Source organism: Ostrea edulis, chromosome 1 (genome assembly GCF_947568905.1).
Source record: "Ostrea edulis chromosome 1, xbOstEdul1.1, whole genome shotgun sequence".
Lineage (NCBI taxonomy): Eukaryota > Metazoa > Mollusca > Bivalvia > Ostreida > Ostreidae > Ostrea > Ostrea edulis.
In genome coordinates this window covers 8,439,744-8,457,923 of record NC_079164.1, presented here as the reverse complement: position 1 = coordinate 8,457,923, position 18,180 = coordinate 8,439,744, and the positions used below count along the sequence as shown (strand labels likewise).

The following is an 18,180-nucleotide window of genomic DNA, read 5'->3' as shown; positions in this document are numbered from 1 at the left end:
TTAGGGCTGAAACAATTCATCGAAATATCGATACTGTTCAATATAAATGCTCAATTCAATGTTCCAATCATTGCCTCGATTTTCGGTTCGATACGTTTATTACAATCTGGTTCAGTAAAACACATCAGGCTCGGCCTATACTTATTACTTCTATCTGCATGAGGGACAAAATAGCGTCGAATAACGTTCAGACTTGTTTGCCTTGAGTCCTACGAGAATAATAATGTACTTTATCAGTTAAAACTACGGAGCCAACAGGCGTTGGCAATTTGGAAACATTTTGCTTTTGAAATTATGATTGTTAATCTTGGTAATTAAATTTTTCTTCAATGTTATTATTGGTTTCTTCTGTAAATTGTATTGTATTGAAAGTATTGCAATATGTACTGTATCGTGAAGGGGGCGTATCGTTTCAGCCCTACAAAATATCTATACTGGCTTACGTTCAGTGCCATCCTTCTAATGCAATGAACTATGGTAACAAGATCCTTAATTGTGGGAAAAACTGCTCTCCACAGTGATTGGGAAGGCCATGCGCCCTGCGCCATAGTTCCATTCAGGTGAAAATTGGCGCATTAAATTATCTAATCAATGCACCAAAGTGCGCATTCATTATCGATTGTAACTTACGCTTTTTTCTCTCTAGAATGAATTGAGTACGACTTACTTATTTTTTGTATTTTCATTTTTAATTCCTACGTATTCTGATACACCGAATCTCATTGGTTGAAGCAATACAAATCAAAATAGATAACCAATAAACTATTTCCTCTTACATCACATCTCATCACGTCTTCTCATGCTTATACTTTAGCGTTTAAGCTTCGAAAGTCCAAGGACAGATATAGAATTGACAGAAAGTGAAAAAAAAAAAAATAATGAAAAAAAAACAAACGAGAGACCGTCTTCAAAAACCAATGCCAAGAAAAGCAATGATACGGTTGAGAAGGGGACATTGAAAAAAAGTAGAATCATTTTCAAGGGCCATGTAAAAGATTGTGGTCATGGTTCAGAGTTTCAATTAAAACAATAATGTTCCACTGCACATTTGCTATTTATTGAAAATGGTCATTCATATTTTGTTGATGTTGATGGCCCATTAAATCTGAAAATGGCCCATTGAAAACTTGAACCGTGGGTCCATAGTCCCATAGGCCATATTGGCCTTCCCAATCACTGTCTCCATATTAAAATGATTTAATTTTACTTGTAACACACAATTTTATTGGTTCATTTCCCTTTATCTTCATATCGTACAAAGTTGCCGTTTAGTCCCGCTATATGACGTCCTAGGAATGATGTCACAATAAATTCGACTGTTCTGTTTCCATTTTTTTACTACAGCAATATTGGTCAACGTCATATTCATATTTTCTCTAGAATTATTCATCAAATAATATCAAACACAGTTTATGTTAGCTTATGGTTGCCTGGGTAGCGCTCTTGCTTCTCACTACTGCGACCCGAGTACACTTCCCATGATTGGCAGTGGTTGTATGTGAGAGGGTATGGTACTTGCCAGCTCAGAGACATGGGTTTCCTCCGGGTGCTCCAGTTTCCTCCCACATACCGACACCCCCCCCCCCCCCCCCCCCCCATCAGTGCCAACATTTGTGCATCAAAGGATCCCATTGGAATTAAGCTTTCGGGCTTAATTTTGTATAAAATAAGTAAAATTTATTTCATTCCTTAAGACAACAGACATCCACCTCCGTGTCCGTGTATAACATTAAACTGTGGGAATAAGACCTTAATTGTGGGAAAACTGCCCATCATTCTAAAAACAACAGATACCAACCTCCATGTCTGTATGTAACTCCACTCTCTGCAGTGTAGGAGGAGATCTGGTCCCCCACTTTGGTGATGAACCCCGAAGCCTGCCACTTGGATCCTTTGCGGCCCTTTCTGATGGGGATCACTACTGGGGAGGGTTGAGGCAGTGAAGGAGCTGCATCATCGCTCTTCCTCTCTTCTATCTCCTCTTCCTCTTCACTTTTGATTTTCATCTCCTTCATTGTTATAAGTACAATAGTTAAAAATGTCAGATCAGATAGCCTAGTGGAAATGTCACAATTAGCAGAATATACCTTGGTGATAAATCAGGTGTGACAGATCGCTTTATCAATACACAGCACATGATAAACTGACAATAAGACTTACTAGAATATTAATTAATGCAAAGCATCTTCATTATAATACCTCTTTTAATTAGACAATATCATTAGCATAATTAAATTGTTCATTATTCTGTACTCTAACATCTCCATAATAATTCATGCTTTTTATCACTAATTGGTACACGTACAAGATATTCCATGACAAACCTAGGTATCGCGGTTTTCTCAGAGACCGATGTACATGTATTAAACACCTACCTGTTTTCAAATACGTAACAAACAACAAAATGGCCACCGTAAACTGATTAATTCCCTCACAACAGCACCAATCATGGAGCACCATTCTCATTCATTATTTTACATTCTGTTTGCTAAACATGACTACTACAATAGGGTTGCCAGTTTACTAAACATGACTAGGATAGCTGGTTTGCTAAACATGATTAGGGTTGCCAGTTTGCTAAACATGATTTGGGTTACCTGTTTGCTAAACATGTATGTACGGTTGCCAGTTTGCTAAACATGATTAGGATTGCCAGTTTGCTAAACATGACTAGGCTCAATGGTTTGCTAAACATGACTAGTGTTGCCAGTTTGCTAAACATGATTTGGGTTGCCAGTTTATTAAACATGACTAGGTTGCAGGGTTGCCAGTTTACTAAACACGACTAGGTTGCAGGGTTGCCGGTTTGATAAACATGACTAGGGTTGCCGGATTGCTAAACATGATTAGGGTTGCAGGGTTGCTGGTTTGCTAAACATCACTTGGGTTGCCAGTTTGTTTAACATAACTAGGGTTGCCGGATTGCTAAACATGACTAGGGTTGCAGGATTGCTAAACATGACTAGAAATACACTACCTGAAACTCCTTGACAGTTGGACTGACACTGAAGTTTGTTGCCGGTTTGCGTGGTTTAGGACTGTGGGTTCGTCCCCTGCATTTGCCAATGCCAATTCGTTCCAGTTTTTCCTTCATCTTCTTCAGGCACTACAAATCGATAATAGTTTGTCTCTCACAAAGAATACTTCTATAAAAAACAGTCAAATAATTATATTTTCCACATTCAATATTAATGTCACATCCAATATCTGCTTCAGATTAAACAGTTATGATTTTAATGTTGGCAATGATCCTACTTCCTGCTTCTCTTTAAATGATGTGTTATAGATGTAGTTACATGTAAAACACATGAAGGATGTTAGTTACCACAAAATATAAGTTTTTACAAATCTGAAAATAGTCAACAATAAGCTTACCTGAAAAACGAAAAAGAACGACAATGCACAGGTCAGGTCTATCAAGGTAATATAATGAATAATTCAGTTTGTTTAGTAGTCATTGTCCCTGTGTATTTGGCTTAAACAATTACCACATATTCTGAATCATATCTGTGCAATCTAATCCGATGTAAAAAGAAAAATAACGAGAAATCTCTACACGATAGAAAAGCTAAACAAAATTATGTCATGTGATATCTCCCTCAGTCTGTCTGTCTGTGGACAACACTACTGATTACAACACATAATACTGACTTCACTTTATCATTCTACCAGTGTTTATCAGCTTAAATCATCTCCTGTGAAGTTTATGATTGAGCGAGTCAATATACATCAAGTGATACTATTTAAACATGAAGAAGACAACACCAGTTTGCTATTACTTGGCTATGAGGTGTTCCTATCAATGTTTTTTGTGATTTATCTATAAATAATATGATTCATTTGCATAGCTAAGTTAATTAGTAATGGGTTATTTCCTAATATTCTGAGTACTAATCACATTTCTGACCCTGAAGCATACTACTACACAAGACTCAGGGCTTGAAACTAACATTTTAGGCCAAATAAAAAAATATGTGTGGTTCTAGTTACCTGACCGTCTCTAGTTTTTACCCCCGATCCTAAACTTTTTTTTTGACTATTTCAAAAATCAGTTACCGTATTTTGCTGAATATAATGCACACTTTTTTCAAGATTTTCTTTTATGAGAAGGGGTGCATAATATAAACCACTAAACATACAGGTTTTTGACCCATTTTCCTTCATGTGAAGCTTGACTGTAAGTTCATTCATAGCCAAATAGATACCGCTAAAATGCTAAGCTGTAAACACTTACTACAGGCCACCTAACATTAGACAGAAAGTGACTTAGCTAGAACTAAAGAGTGTTTACATAAACAATAGTGCAAATTTCAGGTTGTTTGAATATACTGAGCGATCAACCTCCTTATTTTTAAAAAAGTTGGATAGATTTAAAAACTTGGAAAGGCTTGGTACTCTGGTTGAAATATCATTTTCTACTTTCATGTTAAAAAAACATGACTTTGGCAAATGCACCAATTTTTTTTTTCTGTACTTATTTATTTATTTGAAATATATATAGTATATAGGAATTGTCAAAACTAGGGTGATCCCTACCATTTGGATAGGTATATATCACACTATACATGTATATATAAATGGTACATGCAAAGAAGTGAAAGTAAAAGAAAATTGTGTTTCCATCTAAAATCTATCATTAAAAAAATAAATTAAAACAAGATGTGTTTATGAAACACAAATGCCCCCGATAATGGCCAATTCCAAAGATGGCCAAGGTCACAATGACAAATATCTTGGTACCAGTAGAAAGATCTTGTCAAAAGAAATGCTCATGTATAATATGAAAACTCCAATATTTACCATTTAGAAGTTATGACCAATGTAAAAAAAAAATTAAAAGTAAGTTAAATGTCAAGGTCAAAAGGTTTAATACCAACGGAAAGGTCTTGTCACAAGGAACATTCATGTGAAATATCAAAGCTCTATCACTCAAAAGTTCTTAGCAAGGTTAAAGTTTTCAAAAAGTAGGCCAAATTCCAATGTCAAGGTCACAGGGTCAAAAATGTTCGTACCCATGGAAAGGTCTTGTCACAAGGAATACTCATGTGAACTATCAAAGCTCTATCACTTATTATTCAAAAGTTATTAGCAAGGTTAAAGTTTCAGACAGAATGACAGAATTACAGACAGGACAAAAACAATATGCCCCCCGATCTTCGATCTCGGAGGCATAAAAAGTAGGTAATACTCCAAGGTCAAGGTCACATGGTCAAAAATATTGGTACCCACGGAAAGGTCTTGTCACATGGAACACTTGTGTGAAATATCAAAGCTTTATCACTTACTGTTCAAAAGTTATTAGCAAGGTTAAAGTTTTCAAAAAGTAAGTCAAACTCCAAGGTCAAGGTCACGGGGTCAAAATTGTTGGTACCCACGGAAAAGTCTTGTCACAAGGAATACTCATGTGAAATATCAAAGCTCTATCACTTATTGTTCAAAAGTTATTAGCAAGGTTAAAGTTTTCAAAAAGTAGGTCAAACTCCAAGGTCAAGGGGTCAAAAATGTTGGTACCCAAGGAAAGGTCTTGTCACAAGGAATACTCATGTGAAATATCAAAGCTCTATCACTTATTGTTCAAAAGTTATTAGCAAGGTTAAAGTTTCAGACAGAATGACAGAATTACAGATTTACAGAATGACAGACAGGACAAAAACAATATGCCCCCCGATCTTCGATCTGGGGGGCATAAAAATGAAATAAAATCCCTACTTACCTACCCTAATTTTCATGGAGTGTAACTAGAACTACACATATTTCATTTGGTCTTATGTCACCAGTCCGGTAAGACTGATGGGGTATAATTTCAACCAGTACACTGAAAATTTTACCAGTCCACCAGAGTTTTCCAGAAGTAATTTAACATTTTTCGTTAATGTTATCAAAATGAAATATGTAATTTAACTCAATATGCCTCATACAATATTGTAACACTTATGTGAGATTTATGTTTACTAATTGGTTTTGCCTGATATCTACAGAGGAGTGCCAAATGCTTGTTTAAGATTCATAAGTATATTTTCCAGTATGACATTTTAGAAAATTGACCAGTACCATCGGACAGACTAAAACAAATGTCTGTCAGTCTGCCAAACTTTTAACCAGTCACAGACTGATGGGCATATGTTAATTTCGAGCACTGCAAGTGTAACGATAAATGATATTTTGTCCTTCATGCATGTAAAAATGATACATACAAGTCGAGCCCGATGTACATGCACATTCATTTGATATTTCGGTGAATCGTTTCAGCCCTACTAAGCATAAAATTTTAATTCTATTTGTTTCAAAACCCTTTTATGACTGATTCAGAATTTTTTTTACACCGAACTAATTTTTCTGTTCTTTTCATCAAAGCAATTTATTTTGTCTTCTTCCAAAAAACTATGTTGATCTATAATGACTTAATAATACTAGGTGAGTTCCGAATGACCATGAGGGAACAAAAAGTTTGAGGGTGCAAATGCTTTATCGAGAATAAACGATTTTAGTTGAGAATGGAACTGTTTGGTCTGAAAATGGAATACGGTTTGGTGTGGGAATGAAATGATTCTAGTTGAGAACGGAATAGTTCATTTGGTGTAGTATAGTCGTAGTACGCTTCAAGGCTCCTACCCAAGGAGTGGGTGTGGTCTGCATCGAGTGTGACATCACGCCCATTCCTTTGATAGTATGTTAATTACTATGAGGAAAATTAAGTTTAAATTTTTTGAAAAGTTTATGAGATGATATATACCTCGACTCTGTTCACACCGGCATATTGAATGGATCTTGTTACACATTTGTTCTATTTACATTTTCTATAGTATTTACCTTGTCAAATACAATGTTATCTTGTTTTAGTGACAGCACTTTGTTTTGTTATTCAACATTTGAAAAACAACAAGCATCGGTTTTTGACATTTTCCACTGTGACGTAACAATCAATGACAGTGAAAATACCGAGCTTTCATTCGGATATCCCAGGCTGCTAGTATTTTAAATATCTACGCTAAAATGAAAGAAAAATAAACCTTTGTTGTCTCAAACTCAATAGGGTCGAGAAAAAACTTCTGAGATATACAAGGATTTGAGATATCAAGGGTAAAATACTTAAAGAAGAAGTGGTTGGGACTTCTGAATCACTTCGACATATCCATGGTATTTGAGATATCAGTGTTCCAGATAACAAAGTTCAACTGTATATGAGAAAATGATTTTCAGTTTCAATAATGTAGAACCGTGCAAAATGTTGATAGTTCGTCCATCGCATTGTCCATAAATATGTCACAGGGTGTGCATTACGCGTAGTGAATAAAACAAATTTAAAAGTAGATCTTTTATGTGATTCTTAGACGATTCTGAGGATTTGTCACAACTTAATGAAAAAACTAGGAACTTGTTGATGTTCAGAATATTGGTGATTTTTTTCATGGATTTTTCTATTCTACCGAGGAGAAAACTCCATCAAAAAATCAATATAAAAACAAGTACATAGTTTTGTGGAATTGAACCATTATCTATCGTGTTTTATAAATGAGTGTCATCATATACATAAATCTGAGTCGTGGCCAACACTCTCCATCAGGTTCTGTGGATTAGCAAGTAAAATTTACGTCTATGTGTGATGAGTATATATGATATTGTGCAAGAATTGTTTCGTAAAGATCGGAATAAGTGTTTTGTTTCTTCCCTGTAAACAGGATGCTCTCAATAAGAACTGTCTACCTATGAAATAATAAGGGTGACAGACGTTTGTATTGATAGCTTCCTGTGGACATGAAACAAATACAAAGCATCAGATCAAAAACAAGAAGTGTTTGTAAAACACTGATGCCACCGCATGGCAGCAAAGCAATCACAAAAAGGGAATACACTGGATCTGAAAGCTATATCACAAACCATTCCATGACTAAGGTTGAAGTTTTTGCGGACAGAAACACAAATGGACCAAAACCTATATCCCCCCCCCCCCCCCCCCCGAATTTCCAATTACAAGGGCATAAATACACTGGATATACATGACAAGTGCTAAATCAAACTGTATATCCAACCTATTTAGATGAAATTAAAGAAAGAAATTTTCATTTTTGAAATACATGAGGGTATGAATTGTGACGCTTCATGCTGAGATACATGTACTTTGTGAAGCATGTTTGAGTTGGTTAAAGTGCTTCATAAAGTATGGGAGCGTGAGACATCACAGTTTATACTCTCATGAATAAATTTTCAAAAATGAAATTTATTTCTTATATTTACATTCTACTTTTATTTCTGTCAGAATTCTAAGCCTTAACAATATTTATCAAGATTCATGTAAGAACTGTTCACAACTACAGCACATCAGGTAGACTAGGTCCTCAGTACCCCTTGCTTGTCGTAAGAGGGGCGACTAAATGGGACGGTCCTTCGGATGAGACTGCAAAAACCGAAATCCAGTGTCACAGCAGGTGTGGCACGATAAAGATCCCTCCCTGCTCGAAAGCCTTTGCCCGGGCTAATTTTCACAGACAGCATACAACCACCAATGTCACAAATAAGCTTTATCACTAAACTTGTTCATGTAAAATAATAAACACCACAGAACAGAGCTCGCAATTTTTTTTTTTATCAAAGTTCAAAATTTCATAGAGTTTTTAATGCCTGTTTTGGATTTCATATTTCTTGACATTTTGAAGTAAAACCCCTAGTTTCTAAAGCTTGCTTTGGAATTCATGTTACTTGACTTTTTGAGAGTACAAGCCCTGCTGGAAGTCCTGAAACACTATGATGAGATACCTGCATCTCCATTCTCAAACAAAGCAGCACAGATACAACACCTGCACACGCTGATGCATTAACTATCACCAGGTGTACGCAAACTAAAGACAACTAAAGTAATGACATTGTTGATATTTTTATTCTTGGTCTCACCGATTCTTTAATGTCGATACTTTTATTCTTGGTCTCACCGATTCTTTAATGTCGATACTTTTATTCTTGGTCTCACCGATTCTTTAACGTCGATACTTTTATTCTTGGTCTCACCGATTCTTTAATGTCGATACTTTTATTCTTGGTCTCACCGATTCTTTAATGTCGATACTTTTATTCTTGGTCTCACCGATTCTTTAATGTCGATACTTTTATTCTTGGCAGGGCTCGAAATTAATATATGCCCGTCAGTCTGTTACTGGTTAAAAGTCTGGCGGACTGACATACATTTGTTTTATTCAGTCCAATGGGACTGGTTAATTTTCTAAAGCATCATATTGGAAAATATACTTATGAAATTTTATACACACATTTGGCATTCTTCGATCTGTAAATATTTAGACGAATCTGGTTCGTAAATATAAATCCCAACTTTAAATGTTACAATACTGTCTGAGGCATATTGAGTTAAATTTCATTTTAATAACATTAACGAAATATGTTTAATTATTTCTGGAAAACTGTTGGACTGGTAAATTTTTCTGCGGACTGGTTGAAATTATACCCCATCAGTCCGGCTGGACTTGTGACATAAAAAGTTAGTTTCAAGCCCTGCTTGGTCTTACCGATTCTTTAATATCGATACTTTTATTCTTGGTCTCACCGATTCTTTAATCTTACCTTTTAAAAACTGGGTTTGGTTCCCGATAGCTTTCTATATGGCTAACTGTACGAAACCTCCTCCTCTTTTCTGTATCATTACTGAAAGGAGATTCAAACTCATCATGCCCGTAAATAACAGTTAAACAAATCTACAAGCTTTTCTACATGCATAATGATCAATAAAGTCATTCCTATGCCTTGTCTCACACAAATTAATGCTTGTCTTATTGCACATCTTGTTAAGGTGTGGCACAGCTAAGTTTTTCTATGAAAAAAATTAATAGACCTGTAATTTTTACTCATCCACCATCATGTTGTAAAGGACTGCTGATGTTAAAAATTAGACTGTCAAACTTTATTTTCCAGTAAAAGAACAGATTATAAAAACCTGCCCCACAAAATACAAAAAGTTTTACATCTATAAATTTGAGCAAGCTCGCTATGAAATGTTTGTGCACTAGGGCTGTGCGGTGCACCACGATTCATACCATTCGATTCGATGCACCGATGACAAATTCCGGATTTCGGTTCGGTTTAGATTTTACATACACCAAAACAACAAATATGGCGTCCAAGTGATGTGCAGAACATGTGTTTTTTTATGCATCAGAGATTTAAATCATTACTGTGTTGAAAGTTAGCATTTTCACCACTCAGATACCAACAGAATATGGTCCGTAAGATCATTGCAGTTAATCTTTACATGTCATTTAGCATTTCTGTCAGTGGTGGAGTGAAATCAACACCGTAAGTAATGACACAGATTTGACAGTTAATATGAGAGAAGTAAATCAATAAAGGAAAGATTTCAAAAGACTCAATTGATAGAATTGTTGAATTTTTACATATCAATGAAAACAATATCATATACATTTTAGATTCACTATAGATTTGTTTAATAATCCAAAACTTATCCAGCACATTAATGTAACAAATTTTAATAGACTGTCAATGTTTTCTTTTTTCTATCAAAGTTATAAAATGTCATTATAAATAGATATATATGATGTTTACAAATGACGACATAAAGTTATATAACTTGAATAAAATCAAATCAAATATGCTACTCATTAAAATTGTTAATTTTTGTGCTGTCAGTAGATAAATTGGACCTAACATGAACAGAATCGAAAATAACTGAACCGTGCTGTTCTGAATCGAAACCGAACCTAATCGAGCTAACCCTGAATCGTCCCAGCCCTATTGTGCACAATTAAAATTAATGAATATTTTACGAGTTGTATGTAGACATAGTCATAGTATTCTAATTGTTAAGTCGTGATCATGAATAATCCTGAAATTCTTTAAATTTTATTCCAATATGCTACTTTTCCATAATACTAGTGATGGGCCGATTATTACTGACCATCGAATATCAGTCACTGAAGACCCAGAGATACACAATAGATTTTTATACCAGCCGGGAAAAACTTCCGGTAAGGGACGAAACTTATTTTTACAGACATGGTGCCCTGATCGAAGATGGCCATGCAGCCCGCTGCTCCGAATACTGTTAGTGTTCTCAGTGAACCATCAGAATGATAAACTTAAGCTTACGAACTGAATCCGTTTTACATAATATATCTAATATGGAGTGAGAGATTTAAAGAGATAAAATTCAGAAATTCATTTCATCAGTCGATTATTGACCATCTTTAACGTACTAAAATAAGTTTATAAAACCGCTGCTTCTTGATGCTCACAGACAATTTGAAATTTTCCGTTTCCTTTGGATCCCAGTCCCAACAGTTATCATACACTAAAACTGCCGTTATCACCATTAATCATTCCTCACGTAAATTCTGTGCTATATCCTGTTAGTCATTATCAAGTGCTTTTTACAAGTAGAGTTTATTTTAACATCCAAAGTTTAATTCACTGGTATATTGCGCCTCCTCCCCCTTCTCCTTATATGGAAACAGTAAAGAGTAGCGCAACTGATGAATTGAGTTCATGTACTAAAGGACACATACATATCCTTATGATTTAGGAGATTTTGAGCTTTGTGTTGAAACCTTTCATGTTTCTTTTAAAAAAATTTAATATCTGACCAATTTTCAAAACCTGCACATAGCCAAGAGGTCATGTTAAGTCGAAACACACAAGGCAACCACTTCATAGTCAGTTGCACTCGGGTGATTATGTCAATCAATACCAATTCCTCATTATTTCTCACCTTGACTGATAAGCTGCAATTCTTTCAACTTCGACCAAGTAAATTTTAGTACATGGCTTAAAATATCAGACATTATTTTGGCTTGCCGGCAATTAATTTATTTCTTGATCAAAACAGGGACACATGTGTGATCAGCTTGTAACCAGCTACCCGCAACGTTATTCTTGACATTCCTATCGTGCTATATCGTGCGTGTATCCTATCGTATCGTGCGTGTATCCTATCGTATCGTGCGTGTATCCTATCCTATCGTGTATCAGGTTTTCCGTTTTCTATCGTGTTTTGCGTTTATCAGGTCTATCGTGTATCGTGTTTTGCGTGTATCAGGTTTTCCGTTTATCGTGAAAATCGTTTATCGTGTAGCTTCGGAAATTATCGGGATCGTATATAAAATCTAATGAAAAAGTACGATACTTTCCGAAACCTTTATTCGTTTTGTTAAAGAAGCTATTTTTAGGAATCGAGGAAAGACGGTATATTTGAAGGAGAACATAAAGTTGTCGATTTTAAGGCAGAAGAAGAGCTATTTGTCTGTCCAGAGAGAGTGAAAATTTATCACAATTTAATTCTAAGTAGTCTGGAAAGTAGGACAGTAAACCGAGCACAGTAAATCTGAAAGCTCCTTCTTCTGAAGTTCATAAACATTTGTTTGTCTAGAAACAGTTATTTGTAATTAACACTAACAGAAAAATAGGGAGTTCCGATTTGAAAGGAAAAATCAGTAAATTACATTGTTTATCACATACATGTATATTTTGATAATGGTTCTTTTTCTTCCGATTTTTCTTCTTCACGTGTATGCTACTTACATAGCAACTGCTGAACTTGTGCGCGTCCTTATATCTGACTTTGTGTACCACCCGTGTTTTGACAGCTAACATTCTCAGGGACATTGTATTTCACACATTTAGAAGATTAAGTTTTAAAAGGGGGCAAGGGTGTTGCATCCCCCAAAATTCTGCTCAACTGGGCACGATTCCGCTGTCATCGTTGTTTTTTTTTTTTTTTTTATACCTTGTACATGTACACATGTACCAATACTCGTACGGTTAGATACTGGAAATTTATGTTGGTTTTGATGATTACTTGAATTTTTTTTTACACACTAAGCGTTTCAAAATTGCGAATTTAAAACAAGCCGGGTTTTGTTTATGTTTTTTAAACAGTTTATTTATGTTTTGTTAACAAAATATCAATTCAAATAAATATGTTCCAATTACTTATGACTATCAATTATCAATCATAGTGTAAAAATATCTAACAGGTGTAGTGCGGTTGATTTTTTTTTTAAAGCGGTCGTTATGAAAATAACTTGAGATGTTGAATGAGCCGTGAACTTAGAGCTTGATGCAAAATAACCCCCTCCTCGCTACACACACAATATTACTTGGTTTTATTTCATACTCAAGGTAATATACATTAGCATAAGAGAGCTACTGAAGCATGATATCACTACATTATATTACATTTAGTTAATTCCCTGTATAATCTATATATTAAACATTAGGTGACAATATAAGTTTTAGAATCATTGGCTGATAAAATTCATATAGATATCAAATAATGAATTCAATGCCGTATATATTTTATTATTTTTTTTTAAATTTTAGCTGTGATGGCATTAGAAAAAAAAAAAACAAAAAAAAAAAAAAACGTACGACCATGGATTAAAGAAATTATATGGTACAAAACCGATCAATGTTTTAAACAAATGTTACCGCGACGGGGACAGGTAGCTGATAGTCATCCCACGATGAGAATGCGGTTTTATGCGGAGTTACCTATAGATTACCGCGTTAGATTTTTTCCCATCGCGAGAACGCGGGAAACAAGAAATCCGCGTTGTCCGTAATGTAGGTATATAATGAACATTGAAATCCTTCAATATTATTATCAACATAATGTAAACATAATGTAATTATGTTGTAGGTATCAAAATTTCGTTCCGTCTAAACCGTTTCTAAATTTACAACATTTCTATCAGGTTTTCCGTTTATCGTGAAGATCGTTTATCGTGTTTTGCGTTTATCAGGTCTATCGTGAAGATCGTTTATCAGGTTTTGCGTTTATCAGGTTTATCGTGTATCCTATCGTATCGTGCGTGTATCCTATCGTATCGTGCGTGTATCCTATCCTATCGTGCATGTATCGTGTTCTATCGTTTATCATGTCAAGAATAACGTTGCGGGTACTGTAGTCATTATCAAGTGCTTTTTACAAGTAGAGTTTATTTTAACATCCAAAGTTTAATTCACTGGTATATTGCGCCTCCTCCCCCTTCTCCTTATATGGAAACAGTAAAGAGTAGCGCAACTGATGAATTGAGTTCATGTACTAAAGGACACATACATATCCTTATGATTTAGGAGATTTTGAGCTTTGTGTTGAAACCTTTCATGTTTCTTTTAAAAAAATTTAATATCTGACCAATTTTCAAAACCTGCACATAGCCAAGAGGTCATGTTAAGTCGAAACACACAAGGCAACCACTTCATAGTCAGTTGCACTCGGGTGATTATGTCAATCAATACCAATTCCTCATTATTTCTCACCTTGACTGATAAGCTGCAATTCTTTCAACTTCGACCAAGTAAATTTTAGTACATGGCTTAAAATATCAGACATTATTTTGGCTTGCCGGCAATTAATTTATTTCTTGATCAAAACAGGGACACATGTGTGATCAGCTTGTAACCAGCTGAGCAGATAATGTAAATTATCCCATACTTCTGTAATACCCCCATAACACAAACACACTGTATACATCCTTCCCAGATAAAGTCCAAGTTATTGTGTTTCACAAGGAGGAATAAAAAACAAGGTCAAGAAATTTTGTTTGGAACCAAAGAAAAGAGGGGTTGGGGAGGTGAAACAAAACTGAAATTTCCTGAAATCTTTCAGATGAATATATCAATAACACAGCTTCGAACATCATGTGGTGATGGGTATGGATTTATATCAAGTGAAAAATTTGGAATATTCCACATTGCAGGATCCAAATTGATGACAACAAGTCAAATGCATGCATTAAAACTGAAATTAAATTATATGAAAAGGTGACATCCTGATTATAGACACTTCAGAGATTATTTCATTTTTTAAAATTTCAACCTACAAGCTGGTCTACCATTGTTACATTAAACTGAGCAGGTCCCATACCTTGGGCCAGAACTAACAGCTGCAGAACTCCGACACATAAAATTAGTGTTATACCCCAAGTTCAGATCAAAAAAGTTATTTGTTTGCCCTCACTCAACCAACTCAAAATAAATATCCCTGATTCAACAGTTTTTTTTAAATGCCTTTTAAGCATATCTTATCCATAATTCACAAGTGCAGGTATTCCAGTCATCGCTTCCTCCATATGAGTTCATTTGGAGAAACAATGGAATTCATATGAGAGAGAAAAAACAACATGACTTTGCCTAGTGCCTCTCTGAATGTAGCTACTTGAATTTTATATTAGTGGAGATCGGGCAGATATCTTTCCTACTGACCCTAGAACTATGTGTTTAAACACACAATGATAAACATAGACTAATAAACACGCATGGTTATCCTAGGAGTGGGAGGACAGGCAAGTCAAAGGTCCGTGCAACCATTTATAATTAGCTCACTGTTAGATACTAGTATTGAAAGCACCAGAACAAGATCAACTTAACCAATTACAAATATCAAATAAACTTTTCCTCAAACCTGGCTAAAAATTCCATCCAGATATGACTCATGAAAGGCCTGTTATAGTATACATTCTGGGGTTAGTAAAAATGGCTAGTTGGAACTAACCAGTGAGTCGTTGTTTGTAAAATGTAAACAGGTTTGTGTATCAGATCTATCGTTCATTTCCATACTCCAAATTGTAAACCACCTACCTGTAATTTAATAGATAGTAATTCCTAAACGCTTGTAAACAAACCCTATTAAAAAAAGAGCCTGTTCACGAGTCAATACGCACGTGGCGTTACGAGGTCGTGTCAAAATGCACCCTCTTCAACCAAGCATGTCGGAAGTCGTCAGATAAAAATATTACGGGAAACACAACAAAATACTACTGCACAAATACACAAAAGATTTGGTGTAGAATAGTTACCTATTTCTCCCCTTTTGACATCCGGGATATTTTCTACTTCAGACACTGTGATACTAAAAGTGGTGAAATACAAACAAAGAAATTCTCGAATTTAAATTTCCGCCATTTGTGTCAGCTTCCTGTCATGAAACCGGTGGGGAGCGAGAGCGCCAAGTGCGATAACTCGTACTATGGAAATTCATAGGAACGAAGAAAATTATCTTCCATGCGCGGATCCAGAACTTTTTGTAAGGGGTAGTCCATTCCCTGCTCCCTGTGAGGTTTCTCCCTAAGAAAGATGCAATATAGCACAATTTCACAATGTTTGTACAATTACAACAAAAAGAAGGATTTCTCAAATTGTAGAGAACATCACGGTCCGAACTCAACATCTGGATCAAGTTCGTGTAAACTTGTATTTTACAAATATTTAATATCCCACAATTTCTCATTGGAACATATTTTTTTTTGTAGTTTTCATGTCAATACCGGACAACGAATTAAAGTAATCGCTGAATGTCAATTTATGGCCGTGATGAAAACTTTCCACCACATTACTTTCTGAGTTTCCATCAAAGCTACATGTTCAAAATGCAATGGACCTACAGAAGAACAGTATTTTCTTTTACCTTTCATGTTTACTTGTACAGTGCCCCTTGTCCTATGTGGGTAAAAAATGAAACAAAAATAAAGAATAAATCACATTATATATGGCTACAGGCGCATGCAAATGAGTTTGATGCATGTAGATTCATAAATAGATATAGCGAACTAGATACGAAATGAAAATAAACTTTTTTTTACGCTGCAACTCGCGGGTAAAAATTACGGGCCATATATAAACCAACTAGATCTACCCCATGGTCAGTTTATTTACCCACTGTTCACATTAGGACATAAGCGCCTGAGATCATGATCATTTTCAGGGCCGTAAATTAACCTTCAATTTGGAGGAGGAAGGAAATTAGGCGGGTGTCTGGGGGCCGCCCAGGCCCCCAGACGCTGAGCACATTTTGTGCACACTGAACACGTTTCGTGCAAAATCCTTGATTCTAGGGCCTTCTAAGATGTTACTTGACTAACTCATTCTAAAAGAAAGATTTGGAATGCTTTTTAAGGGAGGTATCATGTTCTTAGTTATTGGAAACAACATAAATTCTAATGAACTTTAAATTTTAATTTTTTTTTGGCTCAAAAGTTGGAGGAGGCAGCTGCCTCCTCCGCCTCCATGTAATTTACGGCCCTGTGTAAGGAATATTAGGCCTAACAGAACGAATGCATAATCTATTAGAACTGGGGCATCTATCTTAAGACCCTAGTAGAACTCTATAAACATTATTTCCCTATTGTGGCTCCGCCCTACCCCCCAGTGCCCATGATTGCTAACAAACTGCAGTATTTACAATCTTTTTGTCCTCAGTATCTTTATACTGATTAGCTGGACACTGGATTTTGATAGATATAGTAAGTCTGTTTTAATGGATAGAAATTTTGACAGAAAAGAAAGTAAATACATACATGTATATAAAATATAGATTTCATCGTTTTTGAAAATACATGAGAGTATGGACTGCAATTATTCGCGCCAGTATACTTTTCATGAAGCGCTAATTAATGTTCTACGCATGGATCATGCTGTCGCTCCATCCATATAATAATAAAAAGTTGTTATAATTCAAGGATTGCAGTAAGTACATACATGCAGCCGTTTATTACACGTGCACGTTTATCGTGTAGACTTAGAACTTTACATAATGACTAATTTCAGATATCAGTGAATGATATTTCGTTTTTGTTTTGTATATTGCAACTCCTCATTTTAGGCATAAAAGCAATTCACAAAACAGAGAAATAGCAGGCATGTTCTCGACTATGGCATGTCAAACGTTGCAACATTTGATCTTTTCCATTTTTCCATGTACAATATGGATGAAAAAATATACAACACAAATCAAAAATATAGAATACAAATGAAAACGTATATAACACAAATGGAAAATTATACAATACAAATTGAAATTATACAATACAAACTGAAATTATACAATACAAACTGAAATTATACAACACAAATGAAGAATTATATAATGCAAACAGAAAACATGCAATACAAATATTGGAAAAGATCAAATATTGCAACGTTTGACATGCCATAGTCGACATAAAGTGTTATGGAGAGATGAAATTAGGATTGATTGATTGAATATCGTTTAACGTCCCTCTCGAGAATATTTCACTCATATGAAGACGTCACCTATTGCCGGTGAAGGGACGCAAAATTTAGTCCTATGCTCGACGCTTACGGCTTTTGAGCGGGGAGGGATCTTTATCGTGCCACACCTGCTGTGACACGGGACCACGGTTTTTGCGGTCTCATCCGAGG

The 18,180-nt window shown here is 35.3% G+C and overlaps 1 protein-coding gene across 8 annotated transcripts in view; it reads right to left on the bottom strand.

Moving 5' to 3' along the window:
* The window catches only part of LOC125664204 (arginine-glutamic acid dipeptide repeats protein-like), a 92,725-nt gene extending 76,755 nt beyond the window's left edge, over positions 1 to 15,970 (bottom strand). For 4 of the 8 annotated variants that reach the window (XM_056152575.1, XM_056152580.1, XM_056152581.1 and 1 more), the window contains exons 1-4: positions 15,819 to 15,970; positions 9,571 to 9,651; positions 2,978 to 3,106; positions 1,799 to 2,009 (exon numbers count right to left, since the gene is read on the bottom strand). In XM_056152575.1, the coding sequence (XP_056008550.1) occupies positions 1,799 to 2,009; positions 2,978 to 3,094 (328 nt within the window). In that variant the 5' untranslated portion in view covers positions 3,095 to 3,106; positions 9,571 to 9,651; positions 15,819 to 15,970. Of the gene's footprint in view, positions 1 to 1,798; positions 2,010 to 2,977; positions 3,107 to 3,375; positions 3,585 to 9,570; positions 9,652 to 11,216; positions 11,388 to 15,600 lie in introns of those variants that run through there. The other 4 variants (XM_056152576.1, XM_056152578.1, XM_056152579.1 and 1 more) reach the window with 4 other exon arrangements.
* Positions 15,971 to 18,180: the final 2,210 nt, after the last annotated feature.